At 39.8% G+C, this 27101-nt stretch overlaps 1 protein-coding gene across 1 annotated transcript in view; it reads left to right on the top strand.

The window, feature by feature from the left end:
- LOC129771902 (uncharacterized) overlaps window positions 1-27101 on the top strand; it is a 473701-nt gene that overhangs the window by 330224 nt on the left and 116376 nt on the right. Inside the window, exons 7-8 of the mRNA XM_055776027.1 lie at window positions 2894-2979; window positions 11126-11362. Coding sequence (XP_055632002.1) covers window positions 2894-2979; window positions 11126-11362 — 323 coding nt within the window. The remainder of the gene's footprint in view (window positions 1-2893; window positions 2980-11125; window positions 11363-27101) is intronic.

Here is a 27101-nt window from a genome sequence, read left to right as displayed (position 1 = left end):
GGATTTTGTTCGTCATTGACGGCCTACAGAGCACACAATCGCTGATGTAGTGCGTAAATTCGAACAAACTGGATCCGTAGCGGATGTTGTGAAACCTGTGCATCATCGTAATGTGCGTTCGGCCGAAAATATTGCTGCTGTTGCTGCCAGTGTGGGGGATGACCCGAATGTTTCGATTCCACGGCGTGCTCAGCAATTGGGCTTGTCAAACACATCATTGTGGCGAATTTTGCATTTGGACTTGCAGCTACATCCATATAAAGTCCAACTGGTACAAAAATTAGAGCGTGGTGACCATGGAATACGTCGGGCATACGTCGATTGGGTGAACGAACATCAGCAGCAAAATGCTGAATTTTCGCATCAAATTTTGTTCAGCGATGAGGCACATTTCGAGCTCGGTGGCTATGTGAACACCCAAAATTTCCGTATATGGGGCTCAGAAAATCCACACGTGATTGTTGAGAGGCCATTGCACTCGCCAAAAGTCACTGTTTTGTGCGCATTATGGTCTGGTGGAGTCATCGGGCCGTATTTCTTTGAAAATGAGGACGGCGAGACGGTAACTGTGAATGGTGAGCGCTATGGCCGCATGTTAACCGATTTTTTTTTTGTCACAAATTGAAGATATGGATACGGATGACATGTGGTTTCAGCAGGACGGCGCCACGTGCCACACAACACGACCGAACATGGCCATATTGCGAACGAAATTTGAGGGACGCATAATTTCGCGTTTTGGTGATGCCAATTGGCCGTCCTGATCATGCGATTTGAACCCGCTAGACTTTTTTTTGTGGGGTTATGCGAAAGACCGTGTCTATGCCAACTCTCCGCGAACTCTTGAACATTTGGAAGACAACATTCGTGAAGTTATGACCGAGATACCGCCCCCTATGTGCCGAAAAGTAATCGAAAATTACCTGTTCCGGATCAAGGTGTGCGAGGAAGCCCTAGGTGGACATTTGAATGATGTTGTATTTCACACATAATGGCATAAACCAAACTTTAATTTGAAATAAAAGTTTCATCGAAATTCGAATTCTATGTGTGTTTTATTTCAATTTACTTTCGGAATTTAAAGTTGGAAAACCCTGTACAAGCTAGGATATACTGTTTCGAACAAGACGGCTATGATTTGATTTATAGCAGGCGGTTCTATTATCATCATGTAATGGGTTAATTAATTTAAAAAAATAATAACGATAAACGGTTGCTCCCAGGCATAGTCAGCTGAGTATGCCTTAGCATAATTCTAGTTTCAATTTCAAGTTCAAAGTTTGATCCAATGCATGTCAAAAAATCTTCCATCCAGGGAGATCCTTGATTGATCGGGAATGAAACCCAATATCTAAGAAACGAACAACAAACAACTTTCGAACACAAATACGTTTGTTAAAGTTATTTCTGTAGAGTGATTGAAAAGTGCCCTCGCTATGGGTTGGTCAATGAAACAAGTCGAAACAAGTGTGCATCGATGACACAATGATAAGTTTTATCTTTGCGAACCTCTGCCCGGCTCCACCACCATCGTCACACCGGTGTCAATCTTGGATTTCATCAAATGTTTTATCGAACATCTGCTGGTGACGCTCTGGTCTGTGTGGATTTTTCCCATCAAGAAGCGGCAGATTGATTCCTTCAGCCTGTCCCACCCATTTTTCGTATGATGCCATGTAGGTTCCCATCATTAATTTCCTAAGTAAACATTTGCTCGACGAGTATTCGCTCGTCGTTCGCTCCGGCCCGGTTCCAACGAGCGGCCGCTCCATCCACTCCATTCGAGAGGGGGAACACATTTGCACGAATAACGAAGATAAACTTGGGACAACATTTTAATTTGATATTCGCCACTGCTTTCGGTGTCCTAAGTCAACACTAGACGCTGTCCGAACACATTTTGCGGAAGTTTCAAAAATGTTCTCATCGCACAGTTTCCCTGATTTTAAAGCTCGATTTTCCCCTCTCATGATGGAAGATTATCCCAAACGCTCGTATCTCTAATGCATCAGAAATTGATCGCTTTTTCGCCTCTCTGGAGGAAATACACATTTCGGAATGTTTAACTTCGCTCGTTGAAACATAATTCATATCCAAATTTACATTTTGCCCCCCATTTCACACCGAAATCCATAATGCACATATACGACACGTACAGAGGATAGCAAGTTTTGGATCACCCCGATGACGCAAAAAAGCTGAGCTTCTCATGTTCCCCGTCGCTTTCCCCGAAAGAGTAACAACCCAAAAGGGCTGCTGTTTCCCGTGCAACCGGAGCAACGTCACCCGAGCGTTGTTAGAATTAGAAATACCCCTCCCCCCACTTATGTCATGCCCACACCAAACACACCTCCATAAAAACCCATTTTAGCGTCATGAATATGCATCATCCCGCCTCCGCCTCGAAACCTCGAATCCAGTTCCAATCCAGTTGCCCCATTCTTCGGCCACAGCTTCAGCTTCAGCCCGGCAGTTGTCGTTCAAGTGATTTCCGAAACCGAAACACGGCCATCATTCTATCGCTTCTAATCCTTTGGAAGGGAAGCCGGGAAGTATAAGGACTTTGTCGCCAGCAACGTCAGCGCGATTTGCATGGCGAGCTGCCTGTGCCTGGCGGCAAAGTGCTTAAAACGCCGCGCGTCGCCATCTATCCGGGAATCATATCGTCGTCGGCTTTGAATCTGTTGCCCTCAACTGTGTGTCCCCCGAAAACATTCATCACGTTTCTCGCTCGGAAAGCTTTTTCCGAAGCAACTCTCAATATATGTATGTTTCATTTGAATACAGATGACAGTAATTTCTTCGGCTTTGTATCTGTTCCGTTCCGATTTTTTTATGTTCTCTCTCTCATCCACTAACCGATTCTGATTCTGTGTGTCTTCTCTCTTTGCAGGTTTTCCATGCACCGATGCAGGCCGGAACGCCGTTCGAGTTTCGCATCCGGTACAAATTCATAAGTCAATCAGATGCTATTGTCAGGTAAAATTATTCCGCAGAAAAATGCAAAACTTGTATACGCCGATGTTCCGCGATGTTCCTTCACTATTCTCATCTCGCGCACGATGCTCCATTTAAAGTTTTGATGTTGAGATGTGTGTGAGTGCAGAAGGGATAGACGACGGAATGGGTTGGGATTTTAAGATTTATTGAGTCGAACGAAACGATTAGAGAAGATATTTTATTTTAATTATTTATTTACCATCTTTGATCACAGACCACACAGACTATTTAGACATTCTTAATTCTATCTTCAAAAACTAGTCTGCTTATATTGAAATCAAAAATATCGTGCACATCGATAAAAAGCCTAAAGCATCTATCTAGCGGATTATTATATCCGTATGTAGTACGGTGTCCTTGAACTCTGAGAAAGGAAGTGCTTCGGAGATGGCGGTTCGGAACGTGAATATTTATATTTTGCAGTATGCTGCCGAAGTCGATGTTGTTGCTTAGTACGTCGTAGATGAACACTCTTTGCAGAAAACTCACCGGCTCGACAGAGTTTGAAGTCCGATGAGCGCGCATCGATGTTCGTAAGGCGGTAGATTGTCGGAATTTGTCCATGGGAGCCGCCGTAACGTTTTTCTTATGAAATGTTTCAGAATTTTTTCGATACGTGTTACGTGCACACTATGATACGGGGCCCAGAATTGGACTCCATACTCTAGCACGCTGCGAGCCAGAGAACAGTAGAGTGACTTCATGGCTTGTACGTCGTCAAATTGCGCTGTATTTCTTCTCAGGAAGCCAAGCATGGAGTTTGCTTTAGTGACTGTCATCGATATGTGCTCGTTGAATCTCAATTTCCTGTCTAAAAGTAGCCCAAGATCCTTGATAGAGCCTACTCTCACAAGCGGTGATTCATTCATCGAATATTCAAACGTGACTGGTGTTTGACTTCGGCTGAAGGTGATGATTTTGCATTTGGCTCGGTTTGCCAACATTCCGTTCATCTTGCACCACGATGACAGGCGTTCAATATCAGCTTGCAGAGCCAGGCAATCAACCGTCGTCTTGATAATGCGGTAGAGTTTAAGGTCATCTGCATACAAGAGCTTGCAGCAGCTTAGGTGGTCGCGTACATCGTTTAAAAAGAGTATAAAGACGAGAGAACCAAGGTGACTACCCTGAGGAACCCCGGACGGTAGGTGAAACGCATTCGATGTGGCGTCGTGAACCTTCACGAAAGCTTTCCTGGACGAAAGGTACGATTCTATCCAGCGAACAATCCACGAAGGAAGACCGAGGCGGCTCAGTTTTGTGATAGCTAGACCATGCGGAACTTTGTCGAACGCCTTGGAGAAGTCGATATACACGGTATCAACTTGTCAACGCTTCTCGATGGCACCAACCAGAGTGTTAGTGAAGGTCAGCAGATTGGTAATGGTGGAGCGTTTCTTCATAAACCTGTGCTGAAATTCCGAGATTAACGATCGGACTGCCGTATACAGCTTATCGTGTAGCAGTCTTTCCAGGACTTTCACTAGCATCCATGACTCAGGAAAGACGCAGTCAAGAAGTGATCGATTGAAAATAAACTTCACAGTGGTGGTCAATGATGCAGCACAAATCCTAATGAAGGAAGGTGGAATTCGATCCGGACCAGAACCTTTCGAGGCGTCAACAGAAGAGAGGGCTTTGAGAATATCGTCGTGGCTGAAAGTGACTTGCTGTAGACGAATATCAAAACTCGGCAAGATATCAATGTATTCCTGCGGACTTGGAGCCTGATCGACTTCGTAAATGGTTCGGAAGAATTCCGCAAAGAGGTTAGCAGAGATAGCAGCGTCAGATGAGCTTTGACTACAGTATGAAACGTCCACTGGAATACGTGCTGTGCCTTTTCGGGAATTTATGATATTCCCGATGATGGATTTATCTTGAAACTACTCTGCAAATTGTCAATGTACTGCCGAAAGCTAAGTTCATGTAAACCACTATACTCGGCTTCAACCAACTATACAGCAGATTCATTTGCAGCTGTTTAGGAGCGGAAATAACGTTTCCGAGCATTTCGCAGACGGTTACGCAGATTACGGAGTTCGGAATTCCACCATGGTTGTGTGAAATTTAGGGATGGCTTACATCTTTCAACAGGAACGGTGTCTTGAATTATTCGATATATGTTGTCGTAGAAGGCAGAGACGGCTGCATCAATGTCAGAGAGGTCAAGAAGCTCTGTCCAACTCAACGAGCCGATTCGCTCGTTGATAGCGTTAAAATCACACCGTGTAAAGTCATACTCACTGCAAGCTGCTGGAACACCGGGTTGGCGGATCTGGCCAGGCGAATGGACGTCAAGTTTTAAAAGTAACGGCTTATGATGATCGTCGATTTTTAAAATAGCAGATGGTGGATCAAACAGTTCAATGCCTGTGAATCGCTAACGAGAACCAGGTCAAGTAACTTGCCATTCACATTGACTAGATCATTGATTTGCTTGAGTCCAACGGACAAAATGAACTCTACAAGAGCAAGTTCTTGTTCAGACGATGCATTGAGTGGCAACAGGCCGTTGATGTCTTCTTCGAAATTCCACACTCAATTTGGTAGGTTATAATCACCCACGACGATAGTTGAATCATGAGGCTTTGCCGTATCTATAATTTGTTGTACAGACTCGGCGTGCTTGGCATAAATATCCAGATGGCTATTGGGACGAATATAGATGCAGCATAAGAAGAGCGATCGATGTAGAAGAACAATTTGTACGGCGATTTGTTCGAGGTTCTCACTGTCTAACAGATGCACAGATTTGCAATCAAGGGATTAACAGCAATCGAAACGCCGCCACCGCGTTGAAATGAGCTGGTGCGAGAATTCCGATCACAACGATAGATTGTATAGTTAGCTGCCAACTCGGTATTCGCAATGTCGGAATGAAGCCACGTTTCGGTGAAAATTACCACGTCGAAACCACAGGAGAGCAACGAATGAAGCGAAGCGTTCGATTTAGTACGTAAACCACGAACGTTTTGATAATAAATGGTTAAGTAACCACGAGTGCTGATTGAGGTATAGATATTCCATTATTCAATCTATAATGTTGAGTTATGATGTCTGAAAAACTGCTATAGAACTGTATAGAATCTCTATGACCCTGGAATAGGTTATTCTATATATGGCCCAAATAACGCGTATATTTGGTGGAAAACATGAATTTTGAATCGTGAACGTCTTTATCTCAAATCTTTTTGTTTCGAGAATTGGGTGAGTCAAAAAAAAAGTTTTGCCTTTATATATTTTTGAGTCAATTGCCTAGTTCTTGACATAATCTTCGGTTTTTCGTTCACAACTCCAAACCTCTTGCTGGACCATTACTGTCTTTACTAATTTATCAGCGGAAACTGACTTAAGCTTGGAAGCAGGTAGCATGCTCGCAGACGGTTGGCACCAGAGATGCCAACATTCCTGATTTTTTAGGATTTCCCAGACTTTTCGGCACGTTCACTGATATCCTTACAAACAGTCAATTATGCCAGATTTTTCAGAAATGTTCCTGATTTATACTGGTTTTTATACTTTTTACTTTATCAGAATGAAAAATGAAAAAAAAAATAATGGGATACCTGTCAAAGTTTTCTTGCTTGCAAATGAGGATTGCCATAATAGCTTTTCTGTCCGCACATATTGAATGCTTACATTAAATCACTGAAGCAAACTTTTTTTTACCAATATGTATGATCGTTGTAAATCGACTGAATGAGCTTTTACAGAGTGAAAATGTCGAATTAATTTCACTACGCACAAATATTCCATTGCTAAATAATTTTATGAAACCATAATATTTGACGAATTTTACAAATAATAACGAGGTTATATTTAAGGAGCAATATTAACTTGTATAATATGTATGTACGAGTAGCCGCAAGGTTATTGATGAAGGACTACTTTCAAGAGTGTAATTGTAAGAAGGTGTAATTACACATGAGAACCTTTTTTGATTCAATTCAATATAATAAGATGTTATATAACATTTGCTCGTCAGATTCAAAGTAAAATCAACTTTAATGGCGAAGCTGTAGTGGATATATCTATAATCAAATCAAACAACATCAAAATTTAAAAAAAAACAATTCATCCACTGCTGATATACTTTCCTCATTCAATAAAAGAGTAAATTAAAATAAGTGAGTAAAGGTTCATTCAAAGTATGGACGATGGATTCAAATAAATTTAGAATATTGATTTCAGTCCCTTTCAATGTAGTGATGCTGTAGGTTTTTGGAAAGAATATATAAACGATCAAAAGAATTTTCCAAAATTCTCTAAATGGTGAAAACTTCAGTTCTGAAATTCTAGAGGATTGAATTTTTAAGCTGCCTGGAAGATGATGTAAGATTGTAGAAAAAAATAGAATGTCTGCCTATAAAAATGATGCTTTTGTTTTACCAAAAATTGGCACGAACCCAATATGAGCTATCCTGATTTCTCCCTGATTTTTATTTTCATTCTTACTGATTTTTGAAAATAATAGTTGGCAACCCTGGTTGACACCGTATAACAGAATTCTTATCGATGTTGATTCAATAAGGATACGCAATTTCCTGCATTCATTGATTCAAAGTTTCTCCTTAGTCCAAGATTTCAAGTTTGTTTCTCTCATGAACACCTATATTCACCTATCGGCCATTCTTGTACAATGTCCATTTGTTCAAAATGAGACCGAGGTTTCGAATTTAATTTTTTTTTTTAGTTTTTCGAACTGGTTATGCCTTACACCGTCATGAGTTTTTGGGATTCCACTAAACTTTTGCCAGTTAGAAAAAAGTTTATTCCTTGCAAACAGAGACCGCAGTTCGTGTCACATTTTCATCGGTGGATGAACTCCAATCCGTTAGTGTACAGATTATTCGCAAATTGATTCATACTTTCGCGGGAATGATTTACACAATTTGTAATCTCTATATATATAAAAATGTTCTGTTCGAGCTCAAAGTTGTATACAATATACAATCCACTACAAGGAGTGTAGTTACGGCATAAAAAATTGGAAAATTGGAGAAAAAAATTATTTTATATATGATCAGAGGCGTTTCTGAAATTGAGCTTCTAATGAAAATCGAATATTCAGTAATGAATATGTGTTCTATGTGAAGGGAACATCTTTTTTCCACGTGTTTGACAAAATCATGAACTGAAATTGTGTTTCGAAGTGATTTAAAATCTATCGATTTCCCTCATCTATCTCTATCTCTATATATATACTAGCTAACCCGGCAAACTTCGTCCCGCCCATTTACTTGATTAATTCTCGAGTAATGCAGAAATTTGTGTTTTATTTGTATGGCAGCCACCCCTAAGAGAGGGGGAAGGAGTATCTTAACACCATAGAAACATTTATTGCATCCTAAAACCTCCACATGCCAAATTTGGTTTCATTTTCTTGATTAATTCTCGAGTAATGCAGAAATTTGTGTTTAATTTGTATGGCAGCCCCCCCTTTGAGTGGGGGAAGGACTGTCTAACCATCATAGAAACATTTATTGCACCCTAAAACTTTCACATGCCAACTTTGGTTTCGTTTGATTGATTAATTTCCGAGTAATGCAAAAAATTGTGTTTCATTTGTATGGCAGCCCCCCCCCCTCTTAGAGAGGGGGGAGGGGTCTCAAAATATCACGAAAACCTTCCCCGGCCCCAAAAACCCCTACATACCAATTTTCATGTCGATCGGTTCAGTAGTTTCCAAGTCTATAAGAATCAGAAAGACAGACAGACATCACTCCATATATATATATATATATATATATATATATATATATATATATATATATATATATATATATATATATATATATATATATATATATATATATATATATATATATATATATATATATATATATATATATAGAAGATAGAAGATAGAAGATAAAAAAAATCTGTTCGTTTGTGTACGCGTCAAAAACTCGAAAAGTACGGAACCGATTGATCTCAAACTATGACACAATATACAAAACAACCAAACACATCTAGGATTGTTGTTAAAACATAAAAAAATCCAACTCAACCATGCAACCACAATGTGCCACAGCGAAGCGTGGCAGGGTACAGCTAGTACCATTATAAATTTGTATGGATTTAAAATAAAAAGTAAACAATATCAGATCATGCAACATCCATGTTCTATGGAAGTCTACAGGATGTTTGTTGGACATCCATGCAATTATTTTTAATTTGTGGTCGAAGTTGTTCTATCATTTTACTTGCGCAAAGTATAGCAAAATTTATCACTATTCATTGATCGATTTTTTGCCGAAAATCTATGGTTTCATTCTTAAATTGTTTTCTCACTAACATAGCGAGAACTAATTGTTCAACTTCTTCTAATCAGAAATGTTTTTATTTTTCACACATTCGTTCGAACTAGCATTGTGGTTTATAATGAACAATGTATCATCTCCAAATTCGAGCTGATTCACAAGGTCAAGTCTGTTTATACAATATACGCTACGGAGTAATTTATTCAACACTTTATCGTTCATTAGCCTGCGTATCGAGTGCAATACAGCGAACATGGCAAACATCTTCATCATCTGCCTGCGACGAACTACAAATAAATCTACACACCCACACTGTGATTTCACTCACCGAATCAATATTTGACTTCCTCGATCATCTCTCGGCGCCAATCATCATGTCACCTGACAAACCATTCCTTTGAAGCGAAATCAGTGTCGCACTTCAGGATGCAAAATGTCAACGCAATGACTCGAAGATGCAGCATGTTGTATGTCTTCGAATGGTACACACAATCATACAGACTCACACGCCAGTTCATGATTTGCTGGCTATGCATCTGATGTTATTCAAATTCAAAATCAATCATGTCACACTCTGAGTCTTGCTGCACACTGTTCATCTTCTTACAGCAGCGTTGTTACTAAGGACGTATAGATCTTGGGGCAAACCATGTTGACTGAAAGCCTTCGTTTGTGCATCTTCCCATTCTCAACGCCAGCATGTAGCGTACATGAAATGTTCAATTTTTGTACAGCATCATAGGACTGACCCCCTTCCACTCCGTTTTTTTTTAGAGAGAGCGACTCAGCATCTTTCTGTTGGCAAACAGACCCCTTTTGGAAACAACAAGAAGATGAAGGTAAACTCTTCGAAATACACGGATACGAACAAATAGAATAGCGCAAACAGAACTTCAGCTCCTGCGGAGGGATGTTTGGTTCGAAGGGAGGCGGCCACTATTGTGAGTGGGTACTGCTGCTGCATGATTACAGCAAACGATGGGATGCCACAATCAAAACTTGTTTTCCCAAGTCCTCCTCTGCCCCGTACAACAACAAGTGCACATTCAGCATATTTTGTGAATGGGTTTCAGTACCTACAAGCTAGTTTCGGCTGGCTGTGCAAGCATAGACTGAATATATACGCGTTTGAATGCCATTGAACGACACCCAGAGTTTACACCTGACAAACGGATAAATCTTCTTCCCATATTGTAAATAGAGTGAGCATGACCCAGCGTTTGATGAAGTCGATGGAACTTGCCTGAAAATGCCAAACATTTCTAGTAAACGACAGTCATGCACTCTGTTTTCAACATTTGTTTTTGCCCTCCGCATTTATTCCAATTCAACGCAATTTATTTCGTTCGAAGCACTCTCTCGACATGGAATCCAGTGTCATTCCCAGAATTTCCTCACTGTCATCATGTTTCCAATGGGATAAAGAACAAAATTGATTTTGCTCCTATCTTGTTCAATCTTTTTTTTTTTTTTGTTAAATGTGTTTAGTCTTCTTCATTTCAGTTGGCTCGAAGCGCTGGAGATTCCTCCAGCTGCCACATTCAACCAAAACCGTATTCATTGATTCATTTATTCGACTCAATTTGAAATCGATGAACCATAAAATTGGGAAGCCCACCAGGTAGCTTCTCGGAAATTAAGCCAACAGCCAAGGAGGAAGGTTCGCCCACGTTGGCAAACATAAACATATCTCTGTCCGTTTCTGGAATCACACGCACTCGAACTTGTTTGGTTATAAGGATGAATTTCGGTTTAAATTGAGAAAGTTTGCACATTCCCATTATCGTTTTTGTCGTTTCAATCGGTGTGAACAATTGACAAGTTTTCCGCTTTTCTCTCTCTCTGTGTACATGAATTAGGTATGGTGCCCCGAATGAGTTGCTGGAGTTGGGCCGTGTCACACCGGGAACCTACTGCACCCGACAGTACGACGAGTGCTATCGGAAAAAATGCCGGCTACAGAGTCCGAACTATCCGGGAATGTATCCGCGGAACGTGACCTGCTATTGGACCATCCGCCAGAAGGTGGTGCCGACCTGCAAGCATGCAATGGTCGCCATCAGCCAGGAGAACGAGCATAAGGCTTTAGTTAAAAGGTAAGTTTAAAGTGATTCTTGTTCCATTTGGGAATTGGTGACATTAATTGGTGATAATAACTCCGATAAGGTCGTATTGATATAAAATGTATCGAAAAGTTTCCTATGCAGTGATTTCTCTGATGTTATAAAACATATTTTGATGATCAACAGCAACACAATGTTAACATATCTATCACATTCAATTTTCAACATTTGGAAAAAAAAAAAGAACTCAAGGGAGCATTCTAGTGCAGAGGAACGAATTTCGGAAATTTTTCCGAGCTCCGAAAAAATGAAACAAGGAATATTTTTACCACCCATTATTCCATTATTTCTTTCTTTATCTTTTTACAATAGAGGAACTGGGGCTAAGCCCGACCCGATAGGGGAAAGTATTGTTTTGTGAGATCTGAGGACACATATTGTTATGTTTCCCTCACAGAATCATTGTCTAGATTATTTTCCATGAGATATAAGAAACATCAGTGCCTTTAAATGGCAATTTCGCTCAACTGATTCCGGAGATATGGTCGGAACAAGCTCCAGTGAACATGGACCTAGTTTCGAGCCACCTTATCGCGTGATCCTGTAATGTAGACCTGGGAATTCCAAAGCCATGGAAGCACGTTTGACAAAAACTCCTCCAAAGATAGCCTCTTTTGCAAGGGTGAAATTATCCTGGGACCCACTCTCACAATTCGATTTCCTTGAGAGCTGCGAGGCATTGGGAAATATGTCCCAATAATCTTCAACTAACTGGAAATCATGCCGGGCTTACTCCACTCAAAGGGTGAGGGTCTTACCCCAACAGCATACATTTTTTCAGGAGACTATTTCCGTTAATATATTGCTTTAACTTAACTCAACTCGAATCCCAGTGATAGATAACAATCCAGGGGACAAACTGTAGAACAACGAAAAAGGATTTGGAACCTCGTTCAAGAATGAAAGCTAAAATTCCACTGCCAAAAAATTACATCCTGTTGCACATCATCGGCACTCGCGTTTCTTTTGATTAACACGTTGAATGCCACGGTTTTATAGCGACTCTATGGAAATTGTTAAACGTATGAGGGCCATCGTTTCTTATCGTAGTGGAAGGTATTTTTGTTCGAAAATCCTTTATTATCATATGTTTTACTGCCAGTCACCGGTGACTGACGTAGCCTGAGCGAAAACTCGGTGTCAGTCACCGGTGACTGGCGTGGCAGTTAACGTGTAAATATTCTAACATTTGACGAATTATGGTGGGTTCAATTTGATTTAATACGTCTAAAATAATGAATACTAACATGTACAGTGTTTGTTCGCGCCCCAACATGTCCTGACATGTCTGCTTTTCGATTACATATTCTCTCAGAACCCCATCAATATGGGTATCACACGATAGGGATTGACTAGAAGAACACAGAATGACTAGTAGAACACGGTTATTTATGAAAAGTGCAAATCCAAAAGTTTAAAGAAATTGTTGAATGTTTTTTTTTTGTAGAGAACACTAATATACTAATGATACAGATAGTGTATTTTTTTATCCCTTTTGTTTATTTTAGGCTCATTAGCATTTTAGCTGTAACAGAGCCGAATTTTAATCGTGTACATGTCACATATTTATCATATCTATAATTAGCACATTACACAGTTGCCATTCGCCAGTATTCCTTCTATACCATTACATATGGTACATTCACACAGTAGCCATTTAGGCGTAAGGGTATTCTTTCTGTTCTTCCATTATCCAGTTGGACCACCGGACAGCGGACACAGTTAATTGATCATTGTTGAGTTATTTATAGAACAGTAGCCCGATGTGTCTTGCAGAGCAGAGCAGTTGTATGGATGAATCGATCTTATTTCGACCGTGGATCGATCTCCATCGCTGATGATTGTTGCGTGGACGTAGCTATTCTGTAACAACACAAAGATGGTCAATGAGGGCCCTGAGTTTTGAACTCACGATCGATCGCTTACTAAGCGAACGCGCAACCAATGTGGCTACGGAGACCCCCCAATACAGATAGTGTACTAAAAACAAAAAAAAAATAAAGTAAGTAAAAAACACTTTTTAAGTTCAATGGTTTAATTATGATTTAACATAATAATAATACGGGTGATGTACTAAAAGCTAGAAAATAATTAGGCAAGTAGCAATTAGTAGTTATCACACCCCTTTCTTCATTAATCTAGGGCATTGCTGAGACTAAAATAAAATCGTGGGGCATGTAATGAAACAACTTACTGTAGATAATGGAAATCTGACGTGGTCCATTTTGGATTAGCATTTCTCATAAATAACTGTGTTCTAATAGTGAAGCCCTTTTGTTTGATATCCATATTTTTGGTGTTATGAGAAAATATGTAATCCGCCATCTTGGATTTATATTTTTCATAAATAACTGTATTCTACTAATCAAGCCCTTTGGTTTGATACTCATATTGATGGGGTTTAGAGAAAATATGAAATCCGCCATTATTGCAGCCGATATTTTGGATTTTCAAGATCATGGAATATGCAGTTTCATAATGACTGCAAAGATAAAGGTGTGTTGCAAATTTCAGATCAATTGGTCAACAGGAAGGAAGTTAAATTTCTATTAATGTGGGACAGCCACCAACCACCATTGAGTAAAGGACAATTCTGTGCATTATTCCGTGTTAATAAAAGTTGTACAAAAGCCAAAACCATCAACTAGTTTTTAATCAGCGGAACATCATCCTGATTCCACCGGAGAACCAGCAACCATCCAGAAGGAAGTGCCAAGGAAGTGATACAGTCCATTTGTGATCGTGGTGGTTCTGTTAACGTGCTTGTGGAACCAGTCTGTCCTTTAAAAGGACATGAAAGTTTGCTAGTGTCCTTCCACATGAGCCAAAGCGAAACGCTCGCTCCCCCCACCATCATCTGGCACGGCCTTCACAGTGTTCAAAAACATAGTTGATTAGAGTTTTCTACTCATGGGGTGCCGGTCTTACCAGTTCCCCTACAACAAGAACTAAACGGAAAAATTTATTTGGCATGGAATTGCTCGAGTTAGCCTAAAAAATATCATGCGTCTCCATAAAACTCCATAAAAAAAGTCTCCATAAAAAATTAACCAAACGACACCAAGCGTCTCCTCTTTTATCGTCTTTCCCATTCGACCTCTAATCCTCAGAAACCATAAAACATCAATTTGTTCAAATGTTTCCGCATGAAAATGGATATTTGAGATGCAGTTTAACTTACTTACTTTACTCTTGAAATTTCATGACAAAAACTTCTTTTTGCTATGTTGTTGTTTTAAGCGCATTAATCAAAATCAAAGGATGATGTCTAATCCTCTACCGCACTGTTAACGTAGGATTACGAAATCAATGCCGGCGAGAACGAACTTTGTAGAAATTAAGAATTAAGAATTTAGTGATCTTCAGTACCTTTCTGAATCATATTTCGGACAACATTATATTTCCAAAATAACAGAAGGAATGCTGTCGGGTCCAGCATTCGAAGAATTCTTCAATTTTTCGCAGGCATCGTGAACGATAATTGCATTTATTACTGAAGACATACTTGTGGATAACATGCTTGGTACGTTGGTAACGATTGTATCGATTTGATCGCTATCGAGATTCTCGACGACAAAAACGCCGTTGAATTGGTAGGCAGCTCTTTCCTCTGGGTGTCAACATACCTCCAGAATCCTCTTGGGTTGACACGTAAATCTGATTGAATGCGGTTTTGATTAGCAAAATACAGAGCTCTGTTTAAACGTTTGTAATTTCTGTTCACCATAAAATATCGATTTTTCCAGAAATCTCAGCGATTTTTAAGAAAATTTTCTAAGATTGTATCTTTTAGTTGATTTTGATCGTTTCAGAATAGGATTTGTCCACAATGTTCGAATAAAGTAACTATCATACCACTTCGTTTACCCGCCTAAGTCTAAAAGCTCAATATCTTGCACCCTAAACGTAACGATCTCGTTTTTGAAACTTTGAGATCACACCCGGGTACAGAAATGAAAGACATAGTCCTACGTCAAAACGGAACGAAATTTTGTCGAGTATACTCGTCTTGAAGATAAAAAGCTACATTACGAAGAAACTTCGATATAACGTACATTTTACTTTCAGAAGTGTAAGTTGTATCGAATTGTATGTTATATCGAAGCACAATAAAGAATTCAGAAATATAGCTCATATTTCACTTTATTGTGATGCTGTTCGGGTAGAGTTAACAAGTAACGATCCAAAATCCAACTAGAAAGTGAAGCCAGCCTTTCTCATGATGTGGTGATTATACTGGTGATTGAGAGTAAATAGATAAAATGACTGCTTGCTTGTCAAAATTTTCCTCTTAACAGTGTCCTTTTTTCGATGTTTGAGAGACTTTTTTTTTAATCTCATTTATTTATTTATTAGGCTCACTGGCATTTTAGCTGTAACAGAGCCGGGTTTTAATCGTGTATATGTATGTTTATGTTTCTATAAATTGTAAATTAGTTAGTAGTAGCCATTTAGGCGTTAAGTTTTCTGGTCCATTACATTATGGTAAATTACACAGTAGTAGCCATTTAGGCGTAAGGGTATTCTTTCTGTTCATCCATTGTTCAGCAGACCGGACAGCGGAGACAGTTGATATTGATCATTGTTGGGTTATTTATAGAACAGTAGCCCGATGTTTCTTGCAGAGCAGAGCAGTTGTATGGATGAATCGATCTTATTTCGACCGTGGATCGATCTCCATCGCTGATGATGGTTGCGTGGACGTAGTTATTCTATAACAACACAAAGATGGTCAAATTGAGGGCCCTGAGTTTGAACTCACGATCGATCGCTTGGTAAGCGAACGCGTAACCAAGTGGCTACGAAGACCCCCTTTTGAGAGACTTGTTGGTAGTTGTATAACTATTCATATTATTTTCGTTCAGAACTTAAAATAAGTTTTTTAGAACAATTAATTTTAATTGAATAAAAACAATTTCAGTGTAATTTTCATAAATTTTTTTTCTGGTATTTTTTCATGATAGATAAAATTATTTCCTATATTTCATTCTCTGAATAAAATTTAGAAGGTCTTAAAGTTTATGAGATAAATGATTTCTAAAGAAGCTTAGCATTTAAAAAAAAATCTAACTTAGAAACTAAAAGAACTACAGAGCTTTGGTCAGACATTGAAATATTGGAAATTGGGCAAGTTATCATGAAAAATGACAAATAATAAAAAAAATGATTTTTTTTTGAAAATTAATATTCGTTTTTCTCAAAAACATTTTTTTTAGTTTTGAACGAAAATTATATGAACAGCCCTTACAACTACCAGCAAATCTCCAATACATTGGAAAAAAGGCACTATTACTTTGGTATTTTTTTTTTCAGTGTAATTTAAAAAAATGCTATTTCTTTATTTCCCATATTTAATTTTTTATTCATAATTTTGTAGGTATGTATTAAGTTTTTAAATTAAATTAGTTTGTAAAAGATAATGAAAAAGAACTGGCGCTTTTCAGAATGTACACCCAGGTTTTTTGCGCGGTTTTTTTTGCGCAGTTTTTTTACGCGAATTTTCTAATTAACGCGTTTTTTTAATGAGGTAGGTTTTTATAAAAAAAAATCCTTGGTGGGGTCTAATTTTTTTTTTTGAGATTTCAAGTATGCAAAGTTGCTCAAATGACCAATGTCTTTACACCTACAACGTTCCACTGCCAATTTCTAAGACGATTTGTCATGATTTTTTTCCATTGAAAATGTTACGTTATATCGAAGTTCCCCTGTATAACTTATCGAATCGACTATATCTTAAAACACGTTTTACAATATTAACAGTGAATTAGTAGTTTAAAATGCAACTCATACTCTAACAACTCAATTTTTTTGTATGCTACAATCATGCTATCTGTCTTCTTTTAATTCTCAGCTACTAATCAGTGATACCATACGAACTTATTTTGTGAAATGTCACATCAATTAGCATATTGAATTTTTACGCGGTTAATGCGAGCCGCGTTAAAAAAACCGCGTAAATTTAGAAATCCGTGTAAAAAAAACCCGTGAATTCAGAAATCCGCGTAAAAAAAATCGCGTAAATTCCGAAATCCGCGTAAAAATAAACCGCTTAAAAAAAGCCGCATAAAATAAAACGCGACGCGTAAAAATCGACTTCAGTGTATACTGTTTTTTCAATTTGCTTCAATTTTTCAAATGACAATGTGACTTTTGCGTGAAGTGATCGATCCGGATTATGAATTAGTTGAATCGAAAAATTAATCCTTCATGAAAATTTGGCCGTTCTGGATAAACCTGGTGTAGTCATTGGCTTTGGTATTGTTGGATCATAACTTTGGTAGTGTTACTGGGTTCGTTTTTGGTTGGATTCTGATGAGTTTTTATTTTATTCTACGAAATTTCTGAATTCCTTCTCACTTCCTTTTTGCTTCTTTTTCTTCTTCTTATTCTTCTTCTTCTCGATGTTTTCAAATTGCACGTCGAGATTTACAGTTATCTTAAAAAAAAATTCTTGTGAAAAATCGACTTTCACACGGAAAAACGACCAAGCGCAAAGAAACTTTTTTTTTACAAATTTTTTTTTCGAAATAACAGTAATTCTTGACGAGTCATGCAATTTTAAAACATTTGGCATCAGAAATATTTTTTGAAATCCCCGATTTTCGGTTTTCAAGAAACTCAAATTTTAACGTCTGCTACACTAATAAATGAAGTCCGAATGAGCTAATATTTTGCATACGGTATATTATGGTGCAAATCAACATTTCGCAGCAAGTTCCGAACGAAAAATCGAAATAACTATTTTCATTGGCACCCAAAACCATACGTTTCGTCTCGTATTCCAAAAGTTCCAGAGTGTTGATTTTTGTCAATTTTTTTTTCGAAAACCTCGTTTTCCTTTACTTTCCCCTTGGGTGGTTTTTCGATTTTCATTTTCATTTTCACTAAAACTTTGACCGCTTTGCGTCACTTTCCCTTAAGTCCGATGGAGCTGATATTTTGTATAGGGTGTTTTTTCAAGATGGTGAACCTTTTTTTCTGAGGTAATTTTTAAATTCCAGGTGACCATTTTCCCTAATGCACCCTAATGTATAATTCTAACGCTCTTTTCCGTGTGACATGCAAAATATTTAGAAAAAAAAAACATTTATTACATCGTTTGCTGTAATACAGCATATTATTACACAGAGCAACATAATATATCGAGATCATTGTTGCAAAGCTTTTTTCATAGCAATTTCTCGTATATTTCTTAAAAACAGTATACGAGCTAAAAAAGGTGGGTTGTTCTGCGCATCCAATCTAATATAATTATTTATTGTCATTATGTGTGAATTTTCTTCTGCTGATGTTATTCGATCACATATTTCAGAGTTGTTATTTCCAGTTGATATACACTATAAAAAATATATACTACGAGAATTTTTGAATAAGTTTTCTCGGTGATCTTTCCAGGTCAGCAACATACTTACTTACCACGCATTCATCATTCACCACAGTGAATCCTGATTCTTCCTATCCATTCCCACTAACAAGTTTCCTTTCATTGTAATCGTAAGGAAACCACGCTATAGGGCTTCTTCATCATACAGTGTGTTCTTTGTACATTTTCGCTGATTGACCTGATCACGGAGAGCAACTACGAAGTGTACAGAGTACCCACGGCTCAAGCTCAAGCTCATACAAGGAGAAAGTCTCGCGGTACCTGCTAATGGTTCGTTAAACGGAATGACGCTTCGCTCCCATGTTTTGAAAACTTATGAAAATAGCTTTTGAACAAAGCCTTAACCACACACTGGCTGAAGAGTAGTTCGTATCGATGGTCACATAAGTGACCCGTTAGACCCATCAACTGGCTCACCATTGATTACTACTTTGCAGTTGGGGCTGGTATAAACTTGTAGGATATCCTGTAACTGAAGATGATGATGCCAGTTTTCGAAGCGTTGATTTTTATTTTCGATGACCGTGAGTTGAGTCTATGAGTTTGTCCATCAGCTCCCTAGGGGTTCTTCCTTTTACTGAAATTGCAGTATCATCCGCAAAGAGAAAATAGTTGCAACCAGCGGGAAGGTTCGTAGATTCTGATATAAAAATGTCGGTCCCAGAAGACTACACTCTGTCCAACTTCTATAAGACTAGAACTTCGTTGCAACACAAACAGTTAGAATTTCAACAAGATTCATTCATACAATGTAGAATGCATATAATAAAGTATATTCAACATCAATTTCGTTCAAAAGACTTGTTTGTTTATTTATTGTGCTAAAATATGATAATTTCAGCTGTCCAGTTTCTATAAGACCACATCACAATTCATTAGTATTATCAATGAAAAATTCAAAACGATCGGCTGATTTACATGGCAATATTTAGTAATCTTGCAATTTAGACTAATAACCATGAAAATTCGTGTTGGAATACTATTTATTCCAACAATTCCAATTCGTGTTGGAATACTATTCTGCTGAACGGATTTATAGATATTTTTCCATTTTTCCGAAATTGCTACCTTGAACTCTTCAATAGTGGTGTACCGATTTCCCTCAGTATAGATTCTGTGTACAAGGATCCCCCTTAAGATTTTCAACAGGATTCAAGTCTGGAGAGCGAACCGGTCAGTAAAAAAATTAAGTTTTTGGTCCTTAATCCATTGCTTAGTTACCTTGCTGGTATGAATAGTAGCATTATTTTGCTGGAATGTGGATTTTTTGTGACGACATCCACGCCAAAACGGTAGGAGAGAGGATTGCAGAACATGTATGTAATCCTTGAATGATATGAAAGCTATCTTGAACTTTCCGGTTGCGCAGAATTCCGCCCAAATCATGCGCGATTCTCCTCCAAAATTCCAGGTTGAAAAATACTGTTCCTTCTTCCGTAAATCACGCCAGTACCCGTTGAAACCTTGAGAATCATCCAAACTGAACTTTTTTCGTCAGTGAAGATAACCTATACCTTGAAGAACTTTTCGTTCTGGTATATAGCAAAATGTATGTCCCACTGTCGGTTCATGTGAGCTCTGGCAAAACTCAGACGTCTTCCGATGTGAGATGGTGTAAGATTAGGAGTTTTAGCCCTCTTTATGAGAGGATTGAGGATTTTTTACCGAAATCTGATGAATTGTCACCCGTGAAACATTTAGATTCAAAGATTGCTTTTATTTGTACATGCGATTCTGAGGTATTCGAACCTGTTCTAGCTGTTTCCCGCTTATCCCGGTCAGAGAGCTTCGATTTACGTGGAGCTCTCTCCTTCTTACCGTATCCTTTTTTTTTTTTTATTAATCCGTTTATTTTTACAGGCTCAGTTACATAAGTTTAATGGAGCCAAACTCTTAACTATATTTCAACTAGCATATATCAACATGTTGTTTCCTTAATTCTATGGTTAATGAAATAGGAAACCGATTACTCGCGGTCGACTCGAGTTTAGAAGGGTGACACATTTTCATTAGGAAAAGGATGGGATGTAAGGAGATGTGTGTTTACACTCGCACTCACATTCACATTCACATTCTCATTCACACTGACACCTCACACTCAATTCTTAAAACTATCCTTACATCTAATATGTATTTACAATTTAACTTATTCTAATGTTAGTAGGAAGGGAACCGATAGCTCGCGAAGGACGAAAAGGAGGGGAAAAGGATGTATGAACAATCACACTCGAAGATCGATAGCTTTAAGGAAAACATATATTTGGGACATGTAATCAAGGTCTAACCGAGCCAACACATCTCTCACCGGCACATTGGACTGCTTTCCTCCAGCCCGAAGGGAGTTTTCTAAATTCGATCTGGCGGCAAGATACAACTCGCACGACCAAACAACGTGTTCGATGTCGTGGTAACCATGGCCACAACCGCAGAGATTGCTGTCCGCAAGATTAAAACGAAAAAGCAGCGCGTCTAACGAACAGTGATTGGACATGAGTCGGGAGAAGGTGCGAATAAAGTTCAGACTCAATTCCAGACTTTTGAACCACGGATTGAGGCTAACCTTAGGGATAATTGAGTGGAGCCACCGGCCCAATTCATCTTCGTTCCATTTGCGTTGCCAGTTAACGATGGTATTTTTACGAACTAAAGAATAAAATTCATTGAAGGCGATTTGACGCTGATAAATTTCGCCTTCAATTGCACCTACCTTTGCCAATGAGTCAGCCCTCTCATTACCCGGAATTGAGCAATGTGAAGGGACCCAGACAAAGGTAATGACATAACAGCGTCTGGATAAAGCACTCAAAATTTCTCGTATTCTCTCAAGGAAGTACGGCGAGTGCTTTTCCGGCCTCACTGAACGGATAGCTTCGACAGAACTAAGACTATCCGTTACAATGTAATAGTGTTCAACAGGTCGTGAGGCGACGCTGTCCAGCGCCCAGTGTATTGCTGCCAATTCAGCAATATACACTGAGCAAGGATACTGAAGACTGTGTGAGGTGCTAAAAAATTTGTTGAACACTCCAAATCCTGTGGACTCATTCATAGAGGACCCATCAGTAAAGTACATATTATCACAATTGACACGCCCATACTTTGCTTCGAAAATCGTAGGAACGATCCCCGATCGATGATAATCTGGAATTCCATGGATATCCTGCTTCATGGACAGATCAAAATGCACAGAGGAATTGATGTAGTCAGGAAAACAAACACGGTTGGGAATATACGAAGAAGGATCAACCTGCATGGAGACGAATTCATGATATGAGCTCATGAATCCAGAATGAAAATTTAGCTCGATCAGCTGCTCAAAATTTCCGATCACCAATGGGTTCATAACCTTACACCGAATGAAGAACCGAAGAGATAATAAATTGAAGCGATCTTTTAGTGGGAGTACGCCTGCCAAAACCTCGAGACTCATGGTATGCGTTGAGGGCATACATCCCAACGCAATACGGAGACAAAGATACTGAATTCGCTCGAGTTTAATGAGGTGTGTTTTGGCAGCTGATTGAAAACAGAAACTGCCATACTCCATCACTGAGAGAATAGTTGTTCGATACAACATTATAAGATCTTCAGGATGGGCTCCCCACCAGGTGCCGGTAATTGTACGGAGAAAGTTTATTCTTTGTTGGCATTTTTTACTCAGATACCTAATATGGGCCCCCCAAGTACATTTGGAGTCGAACCAGACCCCAAGATACTTGAATGACATAGCATGAGTGATCGGTTTACCCAAAAGTTGAAGCTTTGGTTTTGCTGGTCTATGCTTCCTAGAAAAAACCACCATCTCTGTTTTCTCCGTGGAGAATTCGATCCCTAGCCCAATGGCCCAGGTTGAAAAATTGTTCAAAGTATCTTGTAAGGGTCCTTGCAGGTCGGATTCGTTTGATCCTACGACAGACACCACTCCATCATCTGCAAGTTGTCTTAGGTTGCAATTTTGTGTAAGGCAATTGTCGATGTCGCTTACATAGAAGTTGTACAAAAGGGGACTTAAACATGAGCCCTGGGGGAGTCCCATGTAGGAGACCCGACTTACTGTCGAATCGCCGTGAGAAAAATTCAAATGTTTCTCACAAAGCAAGTTATATAACATATTATTCAATAGAGGCGGCAGACCCCGAGAGTGTAATTTGTCTGACAGGACCTCTATTGAAACAGAATCAAAGGCCCCCTTTATGTCCAAGAATACTGAAGCCATTTGTTTTTTTTTCGGCGTAAGCCAATTGAATTTCTGAAGAAAGCAACGCAAGACAATCATTCGTCCCCTTGCCCCTGCGGAACCCATATTGTGTATCTGAGAGTAGGCCATTCGTTTCAACCCATCGATCAAGGCGAAACAAGATCATTTTCTCCAACAATTTCCGTATACAAGACAGCATTGCTATTGGGCGGTACGAATTGAAGTCGGACGCGGGTTTTCCGGGTTTTTGAATAGCTATAACTCGTACTTGTCTCCAATCACCTGGAACAATATTATGCTCCAGAAACCGATTGAATAAGTTCAACAAGCGATGTTTCGCCACATCAGGGAGATTTTTCAGCAAGTTGAACTTAATTCTATCCGAACCCGGAGCAGAATTGTTACATGAAAGGAGAGCAAGAGAGAATTCTACCATCGAAAACTCGGAATCAAGATCGCACCTATCTTGTGGTATATCTCGAACAATTTTTTGCACAGGAGCGGAATCAGGACAAACCTTTCGTGCAAAATTAAAGATCCATCGATGTGAATATTCCTCGCTTTCATTGGATGAAGAGCGATTTCTCATGTTTCGAGCCACTTTCCATAATTTTTTCATTGACGTTTCTCGTGACAAACCTCCCACGAAATTTCGCCAATAAGCACGTTTTTTCCCTTTGATCAAATTTTTGAACTGATTCTCAAGGGCTAAATACGTTTGAAAATTTTCAGGAGTACCACGTTTCCGAAAAGCTTTAAATGCATTCGATTTTTCTACATAAAGCTTGGAACATTGGCTATCCCACCATAGATTGGGAGGCCTTCGGAAAATGGTGGAACCTGGATTGGGTTTCGTTTGAGCGCGAACTGCGCTGTCATAGATCAAACGAGAAAGGAAGTTATACTCCTCCAATGGAGGTATACCATCTCTGGAATTGATGGCTAGAGTAATCGCGTCCGCATATTTTTTCCAGTCAATGTGTCTTGTGGGGTCATATGCCATGTTTATAGATTCAGAAGAATTCGACCCAATGGTGATGGAAATTTTGATTGGCAAGTGATCACTACCGTTGGGGTCCTGGATTACATCCCACTTGCAATCTAACGATAGTGAATTCGAGCAAAGCGAGAGGTCAAGAGCACTTGGGTTAGCAGGAGGTTTAGGTACACGTGTTGTTTCCCCAGTGTTCAAAACGGTCATATTGAAGCTGTTACAAAGGTCATATATCAACAATGAACGATTGTCGTCGTACTGTTCCCCCCAGGCAGTTCCGTGAGAGTTGAAGTCTCCCAAGATCAATCGTGGCTCAGGAAGGAGTGAGCACATGTCATCAAGTTGTTTGCGGCTAACCGCAGCTCTCGGAGGCCAATACAAGCTGACAATACAGAGGTCTTTGCCTCTGATGTTTGCATGACAAGCAACAGCTTCGATCCCTCCAATAGGTGGAAGGTCAATTCGAAAAAATGAGTGGCACTTATTGATCCCCAATAACACCCCTCCGTATCTGTCATCACGGTCCAAGCGTACAATATTGAAATCATGGAAAGAGAGATCATCTCGCGAAGAAAGCCAAGTTTCGGACAGAGCAAAAACATCACAATTGAACTTATGAATTAAAAATTTGAATGTATCCAATTTAGGGATAAGACTACGACAATTCCACTGTAAAACAGTGATATCTCCGACCTCTCTATTTGAATTAGACATCAAGAGAGATAATCATTGCAAGGAGGGGCCATGTTTGCATCAATTGTTGCAAAATTGTCTTTAATACTGGAAGCATTGAGATGACAAGGGTTCTGATGGAGTCGGAAACGTTAAAACACTTGAAGATTTGATCCAAAAGGTCAGACAACTTTATAAATCCCGATTGGGAAGTTGAGCTGGACGGAAAAATAGGGACAGTTGGGGTTTTTGATGTCCCCTCGAGTGCTGAGTCGTTCGAAGGTGAACTATTCCCACGGAAGCCAGGAGGAACCTGATTTTGCTTATCCGCTGCACTCGTTTTTTTAGGCAAGCTAACAGGGGATATCACCGGAGGGACTTGTGATTGAATTTTGGGAGTGGTCACATTTTTGCGCCGGGGATTCCCTTGGGAAATAAACGGTGTACCCCCGTGAGCTGTGTCCGCTTCCATTTCGTCAACTGGCAACGTGGAAAAGATATTGTGTGAGGAGATTGGATGTTGTTGTTGTTGGGCCTGTGGAGAAGCGCCCTTTAAAATTTCCGCAAAAGTGCGTTTCGAGCGTTCCTTTAAAGAGCGCTTCTGTTTCTCCCAGCGACTCTTGTAATTTTCACAAGCTGAGAGCTCATGTGGGGTCCCCCCGCAATATGGACACTTATGCTCAGTCGCACTGCAGGATTTGCCCACATGTTGCTCTCCGCAAGTGGCACAGCGCTCCCTGTTGGCGCAGTAGTCTGCTGTGTGACCAACTGACTTGCATTTGTTGCAAGTCATGGGCTTTGGCACGAAGAGACGCAGCGGAAGCCTCAATTTGTCCACCATAACGTAGTCAGGGAGGGCGGAACCAGCAAAAGTTACTCGAAACGAGTCGGACGGCGTGAATTTTGTTTTTCCCTCTTCCTGGGACACTTTTCCTAATTGATGGCAGTCCAAAATTTTAACTTTCGTCAAAGGGAGCTTTTTAAATCTGCCATCTCCCTCTTTTATTAATGCGCTCGTCAGACCCGTTTCTGTAATCACCCCCGAAATTTCTACGTTATGGCAGGGCACATAGACGCGATATTCTAGTACGAACCTATTGTCGACAACAATCTCGTTAGCTTGCTTCCGATCAGCCACGACAACACGCAGTTTGTTCGGTCGAACCTTTCTAATTTCGACCACGGAGGAATAATTTTTTGTCAGATCTTTCATGATCTGAATGACGTTGAGCGATTTCCCGTTGGGTTTTGGCCGGAAGAAAACAACCCAAGGGCCAGATCCAGATGCATCTTCTGGATAGACCTTGACACGCGGAGAGGGGACAACTGAGGGGGAGGACGAGGTCGATTGTTGAGCGGGAGCGGGAACAGTTGGGCTGGGAGGCAAGTTCGGGAGATAATCGGAAGCGGGAGCGGGAGATTGAGGGGGCGAAGTGGAAAAGTTTGCCAATTTTCTTGAAGGGGGCTTGTTGAGGTTGATTAACTCTTCCTCTGAAAAGACATCGTCTGAGGGGGGAACGCGTTTAAGCGACTTCCCAGTAGTTAGTGAGGAGGAAACATCAGATTCAATGTCCATATCAAGAGAATCGCACTCTGCCATTATGGCAGATATACAATTATACTTTTTCTTTTTTTCTTTTTTAAATCCTTAACCTAATATATATATAAACTAAAATACTTGAAGCGCACGGTGCGGATGATTTGTAACGGTGCTCCAATCGAACCACGTGATGATCGCTTGGCACAACAGCAATGGTGTATCGCACCACAATACGATGACGAGGAACGGCACACGCTCACAGCGCCCGCAGTGGAGGACTTCTCCTTCCCGCTGGTTGTGATTACTTATCACTTCACTCTCGCAATAAAGAAAACACCGTTAGAGCGACACAATCACTTCAGCGAAACCGATAACGGTATTGTTCCAACACAATAACGGACACGAACAACTTTGCGTCCGGCGGCTTCGGACTGCGCGAGCTGACTGAACCGTATCCTTGAGGATTTGCCAAATTATTGAGCACTACTTGATTGGATCGTCCAATCCGACGAGAAGTTTTTCTGATTCAAATGATCGAAACAACTAAAACAACGGAAAATGTAACTGGTCTTATAGAAACTTGACAGTTGAAAATACGAAAACATTCGTTTACGCTCAGCGCTTGCACACACATATATGAAAATCATGAAGTGTATGGTAGTCACCAATACCTACACACTAGAATATAAACTTAAGCATTGTTTGTTTACAATGACACAAAGCAGCAAGATCATCACCTGGTCTTATAGAAGTTGGACAGAGCGTACCTTGTGGAACGCCTGCAGTGATGAGACAGTTTTCTGATTCGGCACTGTCCAGAGAAATGGTCTCTGAATGTTCGATTTAGGAGACAACCGTAGATTACTTTTACCAGATAAACAGGGGCATTGACAAGGGCTTGTGAATTAGTCCATCCTGCCAAGC

Source organism: Toxorhynchites rutilus, chromosome 2 (genome assembly GCF_029784135.1).
Source record: "Toxorhynchites rutilus septentrionalis strain SRP chromosome 2, ASM2978413v1, whole genome shotgun sequence".
NCBI lineage: Eukaryota > Metazoa > Arthropoda > Insecta > Diptera > Culicidae > Toxorhynchites > Toxorhynchites rutilus.
Note: the sequence above shows the minus strand (reverse complement) of the source record. Positions and strands in the feature narration are given on the sequence as shown.